We start from the raw sequence: 15,511 nt of genomic DNA on the forward strand, positions 1-15,511 counted from the left end.
TGATACACTCTACTATTGCAACTTTCAAGAGTAGGTTTAAAGCCGGACTTAGTTCATTAAAAACAGTATAAATATATACTGAATATTATGATTTATTAATATTGGGGGGGGGGGGGGGGGGGGTGTATGAGCTTCGTTCTAGAGTCTCCTATCAGAGAGATTTGAAAAGCTGCAATATTATCTTACTGAAACGTGGCTGGATGATGATGACGGTGGATTCTCCAAGCAGCGGCAGGATCGTACAGAGTCTTCAGGGAAGTCGAAAGGAGTGTGTTTTTTCATGAATAACAAATGGTGTGCCGCTTCAAGTGTGAAGGAAACCTCAAGCTTTTGTTCACCTGATAAAGAATACCTCATAGTTAACTGCAGACCCTTTTATCTACCAAGAGAGTTTTCCTCCGTAATGTTTTCAAGCCAATGTGAGCAAAACGTTTAAACAGGTTAACAATCACAGACGGAATAACATGGCGTGTTCTCAAAGCATGCACAGACCAGCTGGCAAGTGTCTTCACACACATTTTCAATCTCTCCTTGTCCCAGTTTGTAATCTCAATATGTTTCAAGCTGACAACTATTGTCCCTGTTCCCAAGAGCCTGCCTAAATAACTATTACCCTGTAGCACTCGCATCTGTAACTATGAAGTGCTTTGAAAGGCTGGTCATGACACACATCCACACCATTATCCGAGATACCCTAGACCCACTCCAATTTGCATACTGCCCCAACAGATACACAGATGACGCAATCTCAATTGCACTTCACACTGCCCTTCTCCCACCTGAAGGGAAATTAACTACATGACCAAAAGTATGTGGACACCTACTCATTGAATATCTCATTCCAAATTTATGGCCATTAATATGGAGTTGGTCCCCCCTTTGCTGCTATAAACAGCCTCCACTCTTCTGAGAAGGCTTTCCACTAGATGTTGGAACATTGCTGCGGGGACATGCTTTCATTCACCCACAAGAGTATTAGTGAGGTCGGGCACGGATGTTAGGTGATTAGGCCTGGCTCATAGTCGGCGTTGGGGTTGAGGTCAGGGCTCTATGCAAGCCAGTCAAGTTTTTCCACATCAAACTCAACAAACCATTTCTGTATGGGCCTCACTCGGGGGACGGGGTCATTGTCATGCTGAAACAGGAAAGGGCCTTCCCCAAACTGTTGCCACAAAGTTGGAAGCACAGAATCATCCAGGAAGTCATTGTATTTCCCTTTACTGGAACTAAGGCGCCGAGTCTGAACCATGAAAAACAGCCCCAGACCGTTATTCCTCCTGCATTCGGGCAGGTAGCGTTCTCCAGGTGGTGAAGTGTGACTCATCACTCCAAAGAAACAGATTTCCACTGCTCCAGAGTCCAATGGCAGCAAGCTTTACAACACTCCAGCCGACGCATGGCCTTGCGCATGGTGATCTTAGGCTTGTGTACGGCTGCTCGGCCATGGAAACCCATTTCATGAAGCCCGATGAACAGTTCTTCTGCTGACGTTGCTTCCAGAGGCAGTGTGGAACTCGGTAGTGAATGTTTCAACCGAGTACAGACGATTTTTACGTGTCCCACGCGCTTCAGCACTCGGCGGTCCTGTTCTGTGAGTTTGTGTGGCCCACCACTTCACGGCTATGCCGTTGTTGCTCCTAGATGTTTCCACTTCACAATAACAGCACTTACAGTTGACCGGGGCAGCTCTAGTAGGGCAGAAATTTGAGGAACGGACTTGTTGGAAAGGTGGCATCATATGACGGTGCCACGTTGAAAGTCACTGAGCTCTTCAGTAAGGGCCATTCTACTGCCAATGTTTGTCTATGGAGATCGCATGGCTCCTTGCTCGATTTTATACACCTGTCAGCAATGGGTGTGGCTGAAATAGCCGAATCCACTAATTTGAAGGGGTGTCTACATACTTTTGTAAATATGTGAACAATGTGAAAATGCTGTTTATAGACTACAACTCAGCGTTCAACACCATAGTCCCCTGCAAGCTTATCAACAAGCGAGGGACCCTGGGACTGAATCCCTCCATCTACAACAAGATCCTGTACTTCCGAAAGGCCCGGCCTCAAGATGTGAGGGTAGGCAACAACACCTCCGCATCGATGACCCTCAACATGGGGGCCCCTCAGGGTGGTAGGCCTGATCACCAACGGCGATGAGTCAGCCTACAGGGAGGAGGTCAGAGACTTAGCAGTGTGGTTCCAGGAACACAACCTCTCCCTCAACATCAGTAAGACCAAGGAGCTGATTGTGGACTATAGGAGAAAAAAGGGAGAGCACGCCCCCATCCACATCAAGACGCTAACATGGTCCACACACATCCGAGGAGTCGTGAAGAGGGTAGTGCAGACAGCCCAGTACATCACTGGGGCAGAGCTCCTTTTCATCCAGGACCTCTATATCATGCGGTGTCAGCCCAAAGAATTGCCACAGACTTGAGCCAACCAAGCCATAGACTTTTCACCTTGCTACCATCTGGCAAACAGTAACAGAGCATCGGCTCTCGGACCAATAGGCTCCGAGAAAGCTTCTACCCACCCAAAGCCATAAGACCGCTAAATAGCCATACTGCTAAATAGCCAGATTGCTAAATAGCCAGATTGCTAAATAGCCAGACTGCTAAATAGTCAATTAAGCCTACCAGAACTATATATATATATATATATATATATAGTATATATGTATATATATATATATTTTTTTTTTTGGAGCAGTGTATATATATATATATATATATATATATATATATATATACACTGCTCAAAAAAATAAAGGGAACACTTAAACAACACAATGTAACTCCAAGTCAATCACACTTCTGTGAAATCAAACTGTCCACTTAGGAAGCAACACTGATTGACAATACATTTCACATGCTGTTGTGCAAATGGAATAGACAACAGGTGGAAATTATAGGCAATAAGCAAGACACCCCCAATAAAGGAGTGGTTCTGCAGGTGGAGACCACAGACCACTTCTCAGTACCTATGCTTCCTGGCTGATGTTTTGGTCACTTTTGAATGCTGGCGGTGCTTTCACTCTAGTGGTAGCATGAGACGGAGTCTACAACCCACACAAGTGGCTCAGGTAGTGCAGCTCATCCAGGATGGCACATCAATGCGAGCTGTGGCAGGAAGGTTTGCTGTGTCTGTCAGCGTAGTGTCCAGAGCATGGAGGCGCTACCAGGAGACAGGCCAGTACATCAGGAGACGTGGAGGAGGCCGTAGGAGGGCAACAACCCAGCAGCAGGACCGCTACCTCCGCCTTTGTGCAAGGAGGAGCAGGAGGAGCACTGCCACAGCCCGGCAAAATGACCTCCAGCAGGCCACAAATGTGCATGTGTCTGCTCAAACGGTCAGAAACAGACTCCATGAGGGTGGTATGAGGGCCCGATGTCCACAGGTGGGGGTTGTGCTTACAGCCCATCACCGTGCAGGACGTTTGGCATTTGCCAGAGAACACCAAGATTGGCAAATTCGCCACTGGCGCTCTGTGCTCTTCACAGATGAAAGCAGGTTCACACTGAGCACATGTGACAGACGTGACAGAGTCTGGAGACGCCGTGGAGTACGTTCTGCTGCCTGCAACATCCTCCAGCATCACCGGTTTGGCAGTGGGTCAGTCATGGTGTGGGGTGGCATTTCTTTGGGGGGCCGCACAGCCCTCCATGTGCTCGCCAGAGGTAGCCTGACTGCCATTAGGTACCGAGATGAGATCCTCAGACCCTTTGTGAGACCATATGCTGGTGCGGTTGGCCCTGGGTTCCTCCTAATGCAAGACAATGCTAGACCTCATGTGGCTGGAGTGTGTCAGTAGTTCCTGCAAGAGGAAGGCATTGATGCTATGGACTGGCCCGTCCGTTCCCCAGGCCTGAATCCAATTGAGCACATCTGGGACATCATGTCTCGCTCCATCCACCAACACCACGTTGCACCACAGACTGTCCAGGAGTTGGCGGATCCTTTAGTCCAGGTCTGGGAGGAGATCCCTCAGGAGACCATCCGCCACCTCATCAGGAGCATGCCCAGGCGTTGTAGGGAGGTCATACAGGCACGTGGAGGCCACACACACTACTGAGCCTCATTTTGACTTGTTTTAAGGACATTACATAAAGTTGGATCAGCCTGTAGTGTGGTTTTCCACTTTAATTTTGAGTGTGACTCCAAATCCAGACCTCCATGGGTTGATAAATTGGATTTCCATTGATTATTTTTGTGTGATTTTGTTGTCAGCACATTCAACTATGTAAAGAAAAAAGTATTTAATAAGATTATTTCTTTCATTCAGATCTAGGATGTGTTGTTTTAGTGTTCCCTTTATTATTTTGAGCAGTGTATATACATATACAGTTGAAGTAGGAAGTTTACATACACCTTAGCCAAATACATTTAAACTCAGTCTTTCACAATTCCTGACATCTAATCCTAGTAAAAATTCCCTGTCTTAGGTCAGTTAGGATCACCACTTTATTTTCTTTCATCACATTCCCAGTGGGTTAGAAGTTTACATACACTCAATTAGCATTTGGTAGCATTGCCTTTAAATTGGTTAACTTGGGTCAAACGTTTCGGGTAGCCTTCCACAATAAGTTGGGTGAATTTTGGCCCATTCCTCCTGACAGAGCTGGTGTGTTCTATGGGATTGAGGTCAGGGCTTTGTGATGGCCACTCCAATACCTTGACTTTGTTGTCCTTAAGACATTTTGCCACAACTTTGGAAGTATGCTTGTGGTCATTGTCTATTTGGAAGACCCATTTGCGACCAAGCTTTAACTTCCAGACTGATGTCTTGAGATGTTGCTTCAATATATCCACATAATTTTCCTCCCTCATGATGCCATCCATTTCGTGAAGTGCACCAATCCCTCCTGCAGCAAAGCACCCCCACAACATGATGCTGCCACCCCCGTGCTTCACGGTTGGGATGGTGTTCTTCGACTTGCAAGCCTCCCCCTTTTTCCTCCAAACATAACAATGGTCATTATGGCCAAACAGTTCTATTTTTGTTTCATCAGACCAGAGGACATTTCTCCAAAAAGTACAATCTTTGTCCCCATGTGCAGTTGCAAACCGTAGTCTGGCTTTTTTGTGGCGGTTTTGGAGCAGTGGCTTCTTCCTTGCTGAGCGGCCTTTCAGGTTATGTTGATACATTACTCTTTTTTCTGTGGATATAGATACTTTTGTACCGGTTTCCTCCAGCATCTTCACAAGGTCCTATACGGTTGTTCTGGGATTGATTTGCACTTTTCGCACCAAAGTAAGTTCATCTCTAGGAGACAGAACGCGTCTCCTTCCTGAGCGGTATGACGGCTGCGTGGTCCCATGGTGTTTACACTTGCATACTATTGTTTGTACAGATGAACATGGTACCTTCAGGCGTTTTGGAAATTGCTCCCAAGGATGAACCAGACTTGTGGAGGTCTACTATGTTTTTCTGAGGTCTTGGCTGATTTCTTTTGATTTTCCCATGATGTCAAGCAAAGAGGCACTGCGTTTGAAGGTAGGCCTTGAAATACATCCACAGGTACACCTCCAATTGACTCAAATGATGTCAATTAGCCTATCAGAAGCTTCTAAAGCCATGACATCATTTTCTGGTATTTCTCCAAGCTGTTTAAAGGCACAGTCAACTTAGTGTATGTAAACCTTTGACCCACTGGAATTGTGATACAGTGAATTATAAGTGAAATAATCTGTCTGTAAACAATTGTTGAAAAAATTACTTGTGTCATGCACAAAGTAGATGTCCTAACCGACTTGCCAAAATTATAGTTTGTTATCAAGAAATATGTGGAATGGTTGAAAACCGAGTTCAATTTTATAGTGTATATATAGTCTAGTGAGTGTGAATGTGCTGTGTGTACAGTATCTACCTCAAATACCTTATTATTATTATCTATCCTGATGCCTAGTCACTTTACCCTGCCTTCATGTACATATCTACCGCTAATACTTTATTATTATCTATCCTGATTCCTAGTCTCTTTACCCTGCCTTCATGTACATATCTACCTCAAATACCTTACTATTATCTATCCTGATGCCTAGTCACTTTACCATGCCTTCATGTACATATCTACCTCAAATAGCTTATTATTATCTATCCTGATGCCTAGTCACTTTACCCCGCCTTGAAGTACATATCTACCTCAAATACCGTATTATTATCTATCCTGATGCCTAGTCACTTTACCCTGCCTTCATGTACATATCTACCTCTAATACCTTATTATTATCTATCCTGATGCCTAGTCACTTTACCCTGCCTTCATGTACATATCTACCTCAAATACCTTATTATTATCTATCCTGATGCCTAGTCACTTTACCATGCCTTCATGTACATATCAACCTCAAACACCTTATTATTATCTATCCTGATGCCTAGTCACTTTACCCTGCCTTCATGTACATATCTACCTCAAACACCTTATTATTATCTATCCTGATGCCTAGTCACTTTACCCTGCTTTGAAGTACATATCTACCTTGTACCTCTGCACATTGATCTGGTACTGGTACTCCCTGTATATAGCTCCACATTGATCTGGTACTCCCTGTATATAGCTCCACATTGATCTGGTACTCCCTGTATATAGCTCCACATTGATCTGGTACTCCCTGTATATAGCTCCACATTGATCTGGTACTGGTACTCCCTGTATATATAGCTCCACATTGATCTGGTACTCCCTGTATATAGCTCCACAATGATCTGGTACTGATACTCCCTGTATATAGCTCCACATTGATCTGGTACTGATACTCCCTGTATATAGCTCCACATTGATCTGGTACTGTTACTGCCTGTATATAGCTCCACATTGATCTGGTACTTCCTGTATATAGCTCCACATTGATCTGGTACTCCCTGTATATAGCTCCACATTGATCTGGTACTCCCTGTATATAGCTCCACATTGATCTGGTACTGATACTCCCTGTATATAGCTCCACATTGATCTAGTACTGGTACTTCCTGTATATAGCTCCACATTGATCTGGTACTTCCTGTATATAGCTCCACATTGATCTGGTACTCCCTGTATATAGCTCCACATTGATCTGGTACTCCCTGTATATAGCTCCACATTGATCTGGTACTGGTACTCCCTGTATATAGCTCCACATTGATCTGGTACTCCCTGTATATAGCTCCACATTGATCTGGTACTGATACTCCCTGTATATAGCTCCACATTGATCTGGTACTGGTACTCCCTGTATATAGCTCACATTGATCTGGTACTGATACTCCCTGTATATAGCTCCACATTGATCTGGTACTGGTACTCCCTGTATATAGCTCCACATTGATCTGGTACTGGTACTCCCTGTATATAGCTCCACATTGATCTGGTACTGGTACTTCCTGTATATAGCTCCACATTGATCTGGTACTGGTACTCCCTGTATATAGCTCCACATTGATCTGGTACTGATACTCCCTGTATATAGCTCCACATTGATCTGGTACTGGTACTCCCTGTATATAGCTCCACATTGATCTGGTACTGATACTCCCTGTATATAGCTCCACATTGATCTGGTACTGATACTTCCTGTATATAGCTCCACATTGATCTGGTACTGGTACTGCCTGTATATAGCGCCACATTGATTTGGTACTGGTACTCCCTGTATATAGCTCCACATTGATCTGGTACTGATACTCCCTGTATATAGCTCCACATTGATCTGGTACTCCCTGTATATAGCTCCACATTGATCTGGTACTGGTACTCCCTGTATATAGCTCCACATTGATCTGGTACTGGTACTCCCTGTATATAGCTCCACATTGATCTGGTACTGGTACTCCCTGTATATAGCTCCACATTGATCTGGTACTGGTACTCCCTGTATATAGCTCCATTCTCATGCATTTTATGTTATTCTTTTTGTGTTACTATTTGATTTTTCAACTCTGCATTGTTGGGGAGGTCTCATTAGCATTTCACAGTAAAGTCTAAACCAGTTGGATTCCCTGCATGTGACACATAGGAGGCTACTGAGGGGAGAACGGCTCATAATAATGTCCAGAACAAAGCAAATAAATGGTATCAAGCACCTGGAAATCACGGGTTGGATATATTTGATACCATTCCACTGATTCCGCTCCAGTCATTACCACGAGCCCGTTCTCCCCTATTAAGGTGCCACCGACCTCCTTGTCCCTAGTAGAACCAGGGACAGAGTGACACTGTGACAATATAACAGGGTAGAGTTCTATGTTCCGATAGGCAGATTGTAGTAATAGAATACTGCATCCTTCCATTGGCTTTTATTGATGTTCTTCTCTGAGGGTGTTTTCTGTTCAGCAGCTGATTTAGGGTGTTGAGGATTGTAGCATTTGGATGTGTGTCATCATGGCTTTTCTGTTTCCTCTCTATTTCTCTCTCTCTCTCTCTTTATCCCCCCCCCCCCCTCTCCCCCTCACTTGTTCTTTCTCTCTCCATGCAACGGATCTATCAATTTATCTTTCTTCCTCTGTCTGGCTCAATTCTGTCTTGCCAATCCTGTGTTCCCAGAGACACATAGCAGTAATAGATAGAGTGATCAGTGTACTGAGAGTAAGTTCTTTATGCTATGATGCTCAATATGTCTCAAAACTGTCTGAACAGACTTCCAACACACATACACACACTGGCAAACACACTGGCAGCACTAGAGGGGCTCTGATTCACAGGACAGCCCCCCCCCCCCCCCTCAACCGTATCCTTGACTGTCACCTGGTCACTTACTTTAAAAAGTTTGGAACTTTGAGTTTCTCCCTTTGCGGAACTTATACGGTGATTACCCAGGCAGCGATGGGTATGGTAGCACACAGACACGGGCGGTGGGAACTGGTCATGTTCTCTCGCCTGGAGTGTACAGCTATGATGTCACAGACAGGCAAATCAGACGGTACAAGGCTTGAAAAGGTCAAGCTTGTCAGATCTCCACTAAACAGCTCTGAATAAACCTATCATCCCCCTATGCACACAAGCACGCATGTACGCAGAAAGGTTCTTACAGTAATGGGTGTGTCCTATTTCGAATCTCATGCTGAGGCTTGTAAATGTGGAGTATAGAGGTGGGTGTGTTATAGCTACATTTATTTCCGAAACTAATCCTAACTTTTAAACTTTTAAATGTCAGCACTGGGCTAAATTGATTGGTATTTGGGAGAAAAAAAAGGACAAAAATAAAGAGAAGCTATTTCCCTCACAAACAGTCAATACCCCACTGCAAGGGACTCATTGAACTTTAAAAGGCTCTGAAGTGTGCGTGTGCGTGTGCGTGTGTGTGTGTGTGTGCACTCACCTCTCTCCACTGCTTGGTCTCCACTCCTTGGGTGTAGAGCACACACACTGAGGGAGAGAGGGGGGGGGGGGGGGGTAGAGAGAGGTGAGATTGAGAGAGAGAGAGAGAGAGAGAGAGAGAGGGATAGAGAGTGAGATTGAGAAAGCGAGAGAGAGAGTGATATAGAGATTGTGAAAGAGAAAGCGAGACATACAGGGCAGAAAGACAATCAGAAATAGATGCTGGCAGATTGAACAGTGCAGATTAATACAAAAGTTTTAGCTCCAGAACACTGAGCAAACAACAGACGGAGGCTAAAGGCAAAGCTAACATCTACTCCTCAAGTCAACTATCATGCAGGGACAGAGAGGTAGGGATGGGGAAGGGGGGGTGGACGGATGGAGGTAGGTAGGGAAAGAGGGAGGGAGGGAGGGAGGGAGGGAGGGAGGGAGGGAGGGAGGGAGGGAGGGAGGGAGGCATGGATGGACAGATAGACGAAGAGACAGACGGACAGACGGACAGAGGAAGGAAGGTAGACAGGGAAGGAGCACATAAAGGGTTGAGTCACACTCACATGGGTCAGATTTGGAGAACGTGTCTTTATCTAGTAGATTCCTGAAAGGCAAAAAGGAAAGAGGAAAACTGTCAAAGCAATATCAGCTTCATAATCTTATCGGAAACATATCAGAGACCAATTCAGAGACCAATTCATCCAATTGTTCTGCGCTTCAGTTATTGCGTGAGTCATTACACAGGCATTAATGGCTTTCTGAATTGCTCCTGAGATCTATTAAGTTATCCATAGAGGTCCTGACTGAGTACCTATTCATATCATCCAGCAGCTGTAGTGGCTTGCAGTGTTCATTTCATCAACTAAAATAATGACGACGTATGCCCAGAGTGATTATACACAAAATCCTTTTGCATTTGGGTTGACGAAAACCAGACGAGAGTTATCTCTGTGACTAAAATCTGACTAGTAAATGGACTGGGCAAGAGTTTTTGGAAAGATTGAGATCTTTTCAGTGTTATTTGCAATCTAGAGGCAACAAATCGCTGATGCATATAAGGCACATTCCATGGCTACTCTCCTGGTGGTAAAAGCTCCCGGTAGAAAAAGGGAAGATGTTTGGAGCCACTTTACGTATCGTGCAGATTCAAACAAGACCGAATGCAATGTTTCCACGGGAGAAGACAGCGTTTGCTCCCACAAGTTGACCAGGAAAAATACTGCTGACCTCAAGAGAAATCTAAAAGTGCACCATCCCAATATGTAGCCTACGCTTAGGTAGGCTAATAACAGATTGATAATGCTAGCTAGTAGTTTGCTGAAACCTATCAGGCCACTAATTTTGACACAACTTTGATTACAAGATAACTACAGTACGTCAAGGGGCAGGTCGTCCAGACTGCAATAATTTGGCATTTTGCAACCATTTGACCTGACTGCGCAAGTTACATTTGTAAATGCTCGCATGCAAGTTGAACATTCATTATATTGCTCACTTCGCTCAAAAGTTTCAAAACGTCCTAATGAGCATTATCTTCATGATTCCTCTAATGATAGTGTATGCCCAGCCCGTGGGCCTGTTTCGCTGCGGCATGTTCCGCTGGCAAGTGGCCCCTGCTGTGATGAGTGAGCCACTTGACGTGTGCTCCGAGAGAGAGAGAGACAAAAGGCTTCTGATTGTATAACATTTAAATATCTAATTTGCAGGGAAACACATCGCTCCATATGGCTGTGGGCTACACTAGTTCGTTTAGCAGACGAGATTAGCTTCGAATTCCGAGGCATTGTTTTATATTATTTTATAGTATGAAGAATACAATTGAACATAGCTGAATAAATAGAAAGGATATTTTCTCCAAAGATTCCCGAGGGAGTGCGGACATGTATTGAACCAATGCCTGCAACCCAGCAATATTGTATTGTATTGACCGGTTAGCGAAGAAACAGTTCCTCCTATATGCTTATTTTAGAGCTATTAATACAATTGTAATTGTAATACAAACATTAGGCTATATGTTTTGATTTTTAATACATTCTAAGGCCAGATAACGTTGCATGAAAGGCATGAGCTCTGCTCTGTGTCTTGCGCAGGCTGCACACTTCATCAGTCTCTCATTCACAATTTGACAAGAATTTGATAATATTCTCACCCATCAGACTATTCTTAATTTAATCTGGTCTTTACATATAGCCTACTAATATATGTGTGGAATAATGTTTTATTAGAATGGCCCACAAAAACAAAATGTCATCAAATAGCAAATGCAGGTTGTGCAGTTACGTTTTTATGCAAGAATAGGCAGCGTCCATAAGGCTAGGGGAAGCATAAGTTTTAAATCAAATAAAAAATACATAGAATCATTACAAATAGGCTGCTAAAGCATGATTTGGCCACAGAAGATATTTTGTTTCTTTCAACAACAACAAAAAAAGTGGAATGTTTTAAATCGCATTGCCTATAGTCTGAAGGAAATGCAGCACGCGTAATTTTGGTAGATTATTGTTGAGTTGCAACTGTCTGTGAAAAGAGGTCAAACCAGGCATATGCAATACTTCAAAATACAATTGCGGGAAAACATAGTTTGGAAAGCAAATGGTTATTGCTGTAAAAAGAAGACAATGAAAAGACTACTCTGTCTTTTAGTTTTTTTTAATTCCCAACTTAATTGAGCGAACAACAGTATAGCCTATCTTATTAGCACCAGCGGGAGCGCATCGGCAATTATCCTCGGTGACTGCGCACTGCGCATATTCACTATTTATCATTGTTGGGTCAGCGCCACTTAAAAGTTTGTTTTTGGACAATAATTTCCTCCTCCAGTTTAGATGGACGTCATATTATATTTGTGTCTCCACTTCTCATAGGTCGATTATATGGACAATGTCATTTTTATTGATATTTTGTCACTGTCATCAGAGTAGGCTACCCTTCAATTTGTCCTATTAAAAATATTCTGCTAATGCCTCCAGTCATATATAAAGTGTAGTAGAACTAGATGGAATGTGTTTAGAAAAGGCCACATTCCTCCCATGAAAAAAAGAAAAAAAATGATGGGATGTAGCCTTGGCCTGCTCTACGCTAAATGCATTGAACAGTCTTTTTTTTTTGCGAACAGTGATCGAGTTATAGGATATTATTATCCTAAATTATGACTATCCAATCTACTCATCACATTACTAATAGTAGGCTAGTTTACATAAATCTGCAAATGCGATTATGCATATAGGCCTAATACTTTATTATAAAGGAGAATTTTTATGGTGAACATTTTCTTCCCCCGAACTTGAAATCCACGAGCCGCCTATGTATGCCAGTTAGGCTACACCAGTTGTAAAGCAGATTAATGTGCTTGAGCAATAAATATAGCAGCACGAGAGAGCTGGGATCCTCTTCTAAATAGTGGCTCTGTTTTCTCTGTTTTCACACGTGATTGCGCATTGACTGGGTTTATAAGAACACACGTTTCACTAGGCTCTGTATGCTATACACTCTCTAACTGTGTTCCAGGGGTCCTAGGCCTATAGGCTACTTTTTGAGTTATTTGGCCACTTTAGTTGTGATACAAACATTATCAAAACTTATAGTGATTTGAAAAAGTCACCCAAAAGAAAGGTATGCTATGCACTGTTTCTTGTCTTACTGCACATGCTGGGCATCATTCACAAGTGATAATATTGTCACCCATCAGACTATTCTCAATTTAATTTTGTCTTTGCATATACAAAAAAATATATTGTATGTGTGGAATTTGTTTGGATTTAGAATGGACCATGTCATCTATGTACTTAAATAACGAATGGAGGACACTTTTCCCATGTTTCATCTTCATACCAGCCAGGTAGGCTATACTCCTGTTGTAAAGCGAAGCAACCTGCTGAATATTAGGAAAGTTGAGGAATAAATATAGTAGGCCTAGCCTATAGAAAGCTGATGGGATCCCTCTCTTTTTAATAAAGGTCATCACTCTGTTTTCTCACGCAATTGCATAGACTATAGAAATGTTGCGCAACATGAGCTCATGGGCTCTCATTAAGTGTTTGATTAGATTTTCAATTACATTTGCATTGATGTCAGAGTGATTAGAGGGACAATAGCGTGCTGAGTACCAGGCCATTAGCGACTGGCAGTTAACAAGTTTTGTAGGCTACTAATTGCCATCAGCAGCATCAGATCGCAGCTTTGGAGCAGTCTAGTTACCGTGACCTTGTGGAATTTGACTGAGGTCATGACTTGTGACCGCAGGTGTGGCGGTAATATGGTCACCATAACAGCCCTATACATGACCTCTAGCTGTGGGTATTATATTTAGCGTTAGCGATCTAACTAATGTGTTTTGAGTTTTCACTTCCTCGTGGTGAATAAGCTCCAAAATAAATTAGCCTATGATATTAGTGCACATAAAGACGTAGGCAAAATTCATCCCTGTTGAACAAAAAAATGCAGAAAATTCAATGCCCCCGTGCACAAGGTGAGGTCCAAGGTGAGGTCGAGATCGGTGTGGAAGAACTTGACTGGTCTGCACAGAGCCCTGACCTCAACCCCATCAAACACCTTCAGGATGAATTGGGACGCCGACTGCGAGCTAGGCCTAATCGCCCAACATCAGAGCCCGACCTCACTCATGCTCTGGTGTGTGAATGGAAGCAATTCACTGCAGCAATGTTCCAACATCCAGTGGAAAGCCTTCCCAGAAGAGTGGAGGCTGTTATAGCAGCAAAGGGGGGGACCAACTCCATATTAATGCCCATGATTTTGGAAAGAGAGGTTCGACAAGCAGGTGTCCACATACTTTTGGTCGTGCAGTAAGTATTTTGTTCTGATATTTCTTAATTTCTTTCTTTTCAGTTTTTGGATTATTTACGTATTGTTTGTATTGCTAGGTATTATTACTGCACTGTTGGAGCTAGAAACACAAGCATTTTGCTGCACCTGCGATAACTTCAGCAAATCTGTGTACATACGACCAATACATTTTGACATGATTTTACAATGTAATGAATTCTATTTGCTTCTGGTATTCCATTCTCAGACCTCTCTTAATACTATATTCCTATAACTCTATAAGAGTCTTGCTTACACATTGCTATTTATCTATTGGAGTCAGATAATATACACCTTGATAGGCCTTGTTAATATTATTTCCATAGTCTTATTACTGGTCACATGTGAGGTGTATATTCCAGCTATACACAGTCATGCCTTCAGTGGCAATCATGTAGTATTATCTAGATTAAGATCACACTACATGGACTCATCAATGCTTGATGAGCAATTGTTCAGTTTTCCTTGTCAGCTGTATACTGCTTCGTACAAATGGATAACTGTATATTTAAGCAATTAGGCCTGAGGGGGTGTGGTATATATGGCCAATATACCACAGCTAAGGGCTGTTCTTACGCACAACGCAACGCGGAGTGCCTGGATACAGCCCTTAGCCGTGGTATAATTGGCCATATACCACAAAACCCTGAGGTGCCTTATTGCTATTATAAACTGGTTACCAATGTAATTAGAGCAGTATGAATACATGTTTTGTCATACCTGTGGTATACGGTCTGATATACCATGGCTGTCAGCCAATCAGCATTCAGGGCTCGAACCAACCATTTTATAAATGTATACAGTACCAGTCAAAAGTTGGGACACACTAACTCATTCAAGGGTTTTTCTAATTTTTTACTTTTTTCTACATTGTAGAATAATAGTGAAGTCATCACAACTATGAAAAAACACATATGGAATAAAAAAAAGTGTTAAACAAAACAAAATATATTTCATATTTGAGAGCCACCCTTTACCTTAAATGACAGCTTAGCACACTCTATGCAAACAGGGACAGTTTCATTGCAAACAAGACACTGATTTGGCATTGGAGAAATATGATCAGATGAACACATAGACCTGTCTCTCTGTCTATTGACCTGTAATTTCGGTAATTTGTGTGGTATTTAAAAAGAAAATCTGCTATTATGTAAAATTACGTAGAATTGCATGAAATGTTTATGAAAGGCTACTTTTTCTTGGACCTTCAAATACTATTTTACATTTACATTTTAGTCATTTAGCAGACGCTCTTATCCAGAGCGACTTACAGTAGTGAAGGCATACATTTCATACGTTTTCATACAGTTTTTTTTCTTCCGTACTGGTCCCCCGTGGGAATCGAACCCACAACCCTGGCGTTGCAAACACCATGCTCTACCAACTGATAGATTCATGCAA

The 15,511-nt window shown here is 42.8% G+C and overlaps 1 protein-coding gene across 2 annotated transcripts in view; it reads right to left on the minus strand.

The window, feature by feature from the left end:
* Window positions 1-15,511, minus strand: part of LOC106582685 (copine-5) — a 197,548-nt gene that overhangs the window by 137,672 nt on the left and 44,365 nt on the right. For both annotated transcript variants that reach the window (XM_014165981.3, XM_014165982.3), the window contains exons 2-3: window positions 9,853-9,893; window positions 9,300-9,346 (exon numbers count right to left, since the gene is read on the minus strand). In XM_014165981.3, coding sequence (XP_014021456.1) covers window positions 9,300-9,346; window positions 9,853-9,893 — 88 coding nt within the window. The remainder of the gene's footprint in view (window positions 1-9,299; window positions 9,347-9,852; window positions 9,894-15,511) is intronic.

This window comes from Salmo salar, chromosome 22 (assembly GCF_965601325.2).
Source record: "Salmo salar chromosome 22, fSalSal1, whole genome shotgun sequence".
NCBI classification, from domain to species: domain Eukaryota; kingdom Metazoa; phylum Chordata; class Actinopteri; order Salmoniformes; family Salmonidae; genus Salmo; species Salmo salar.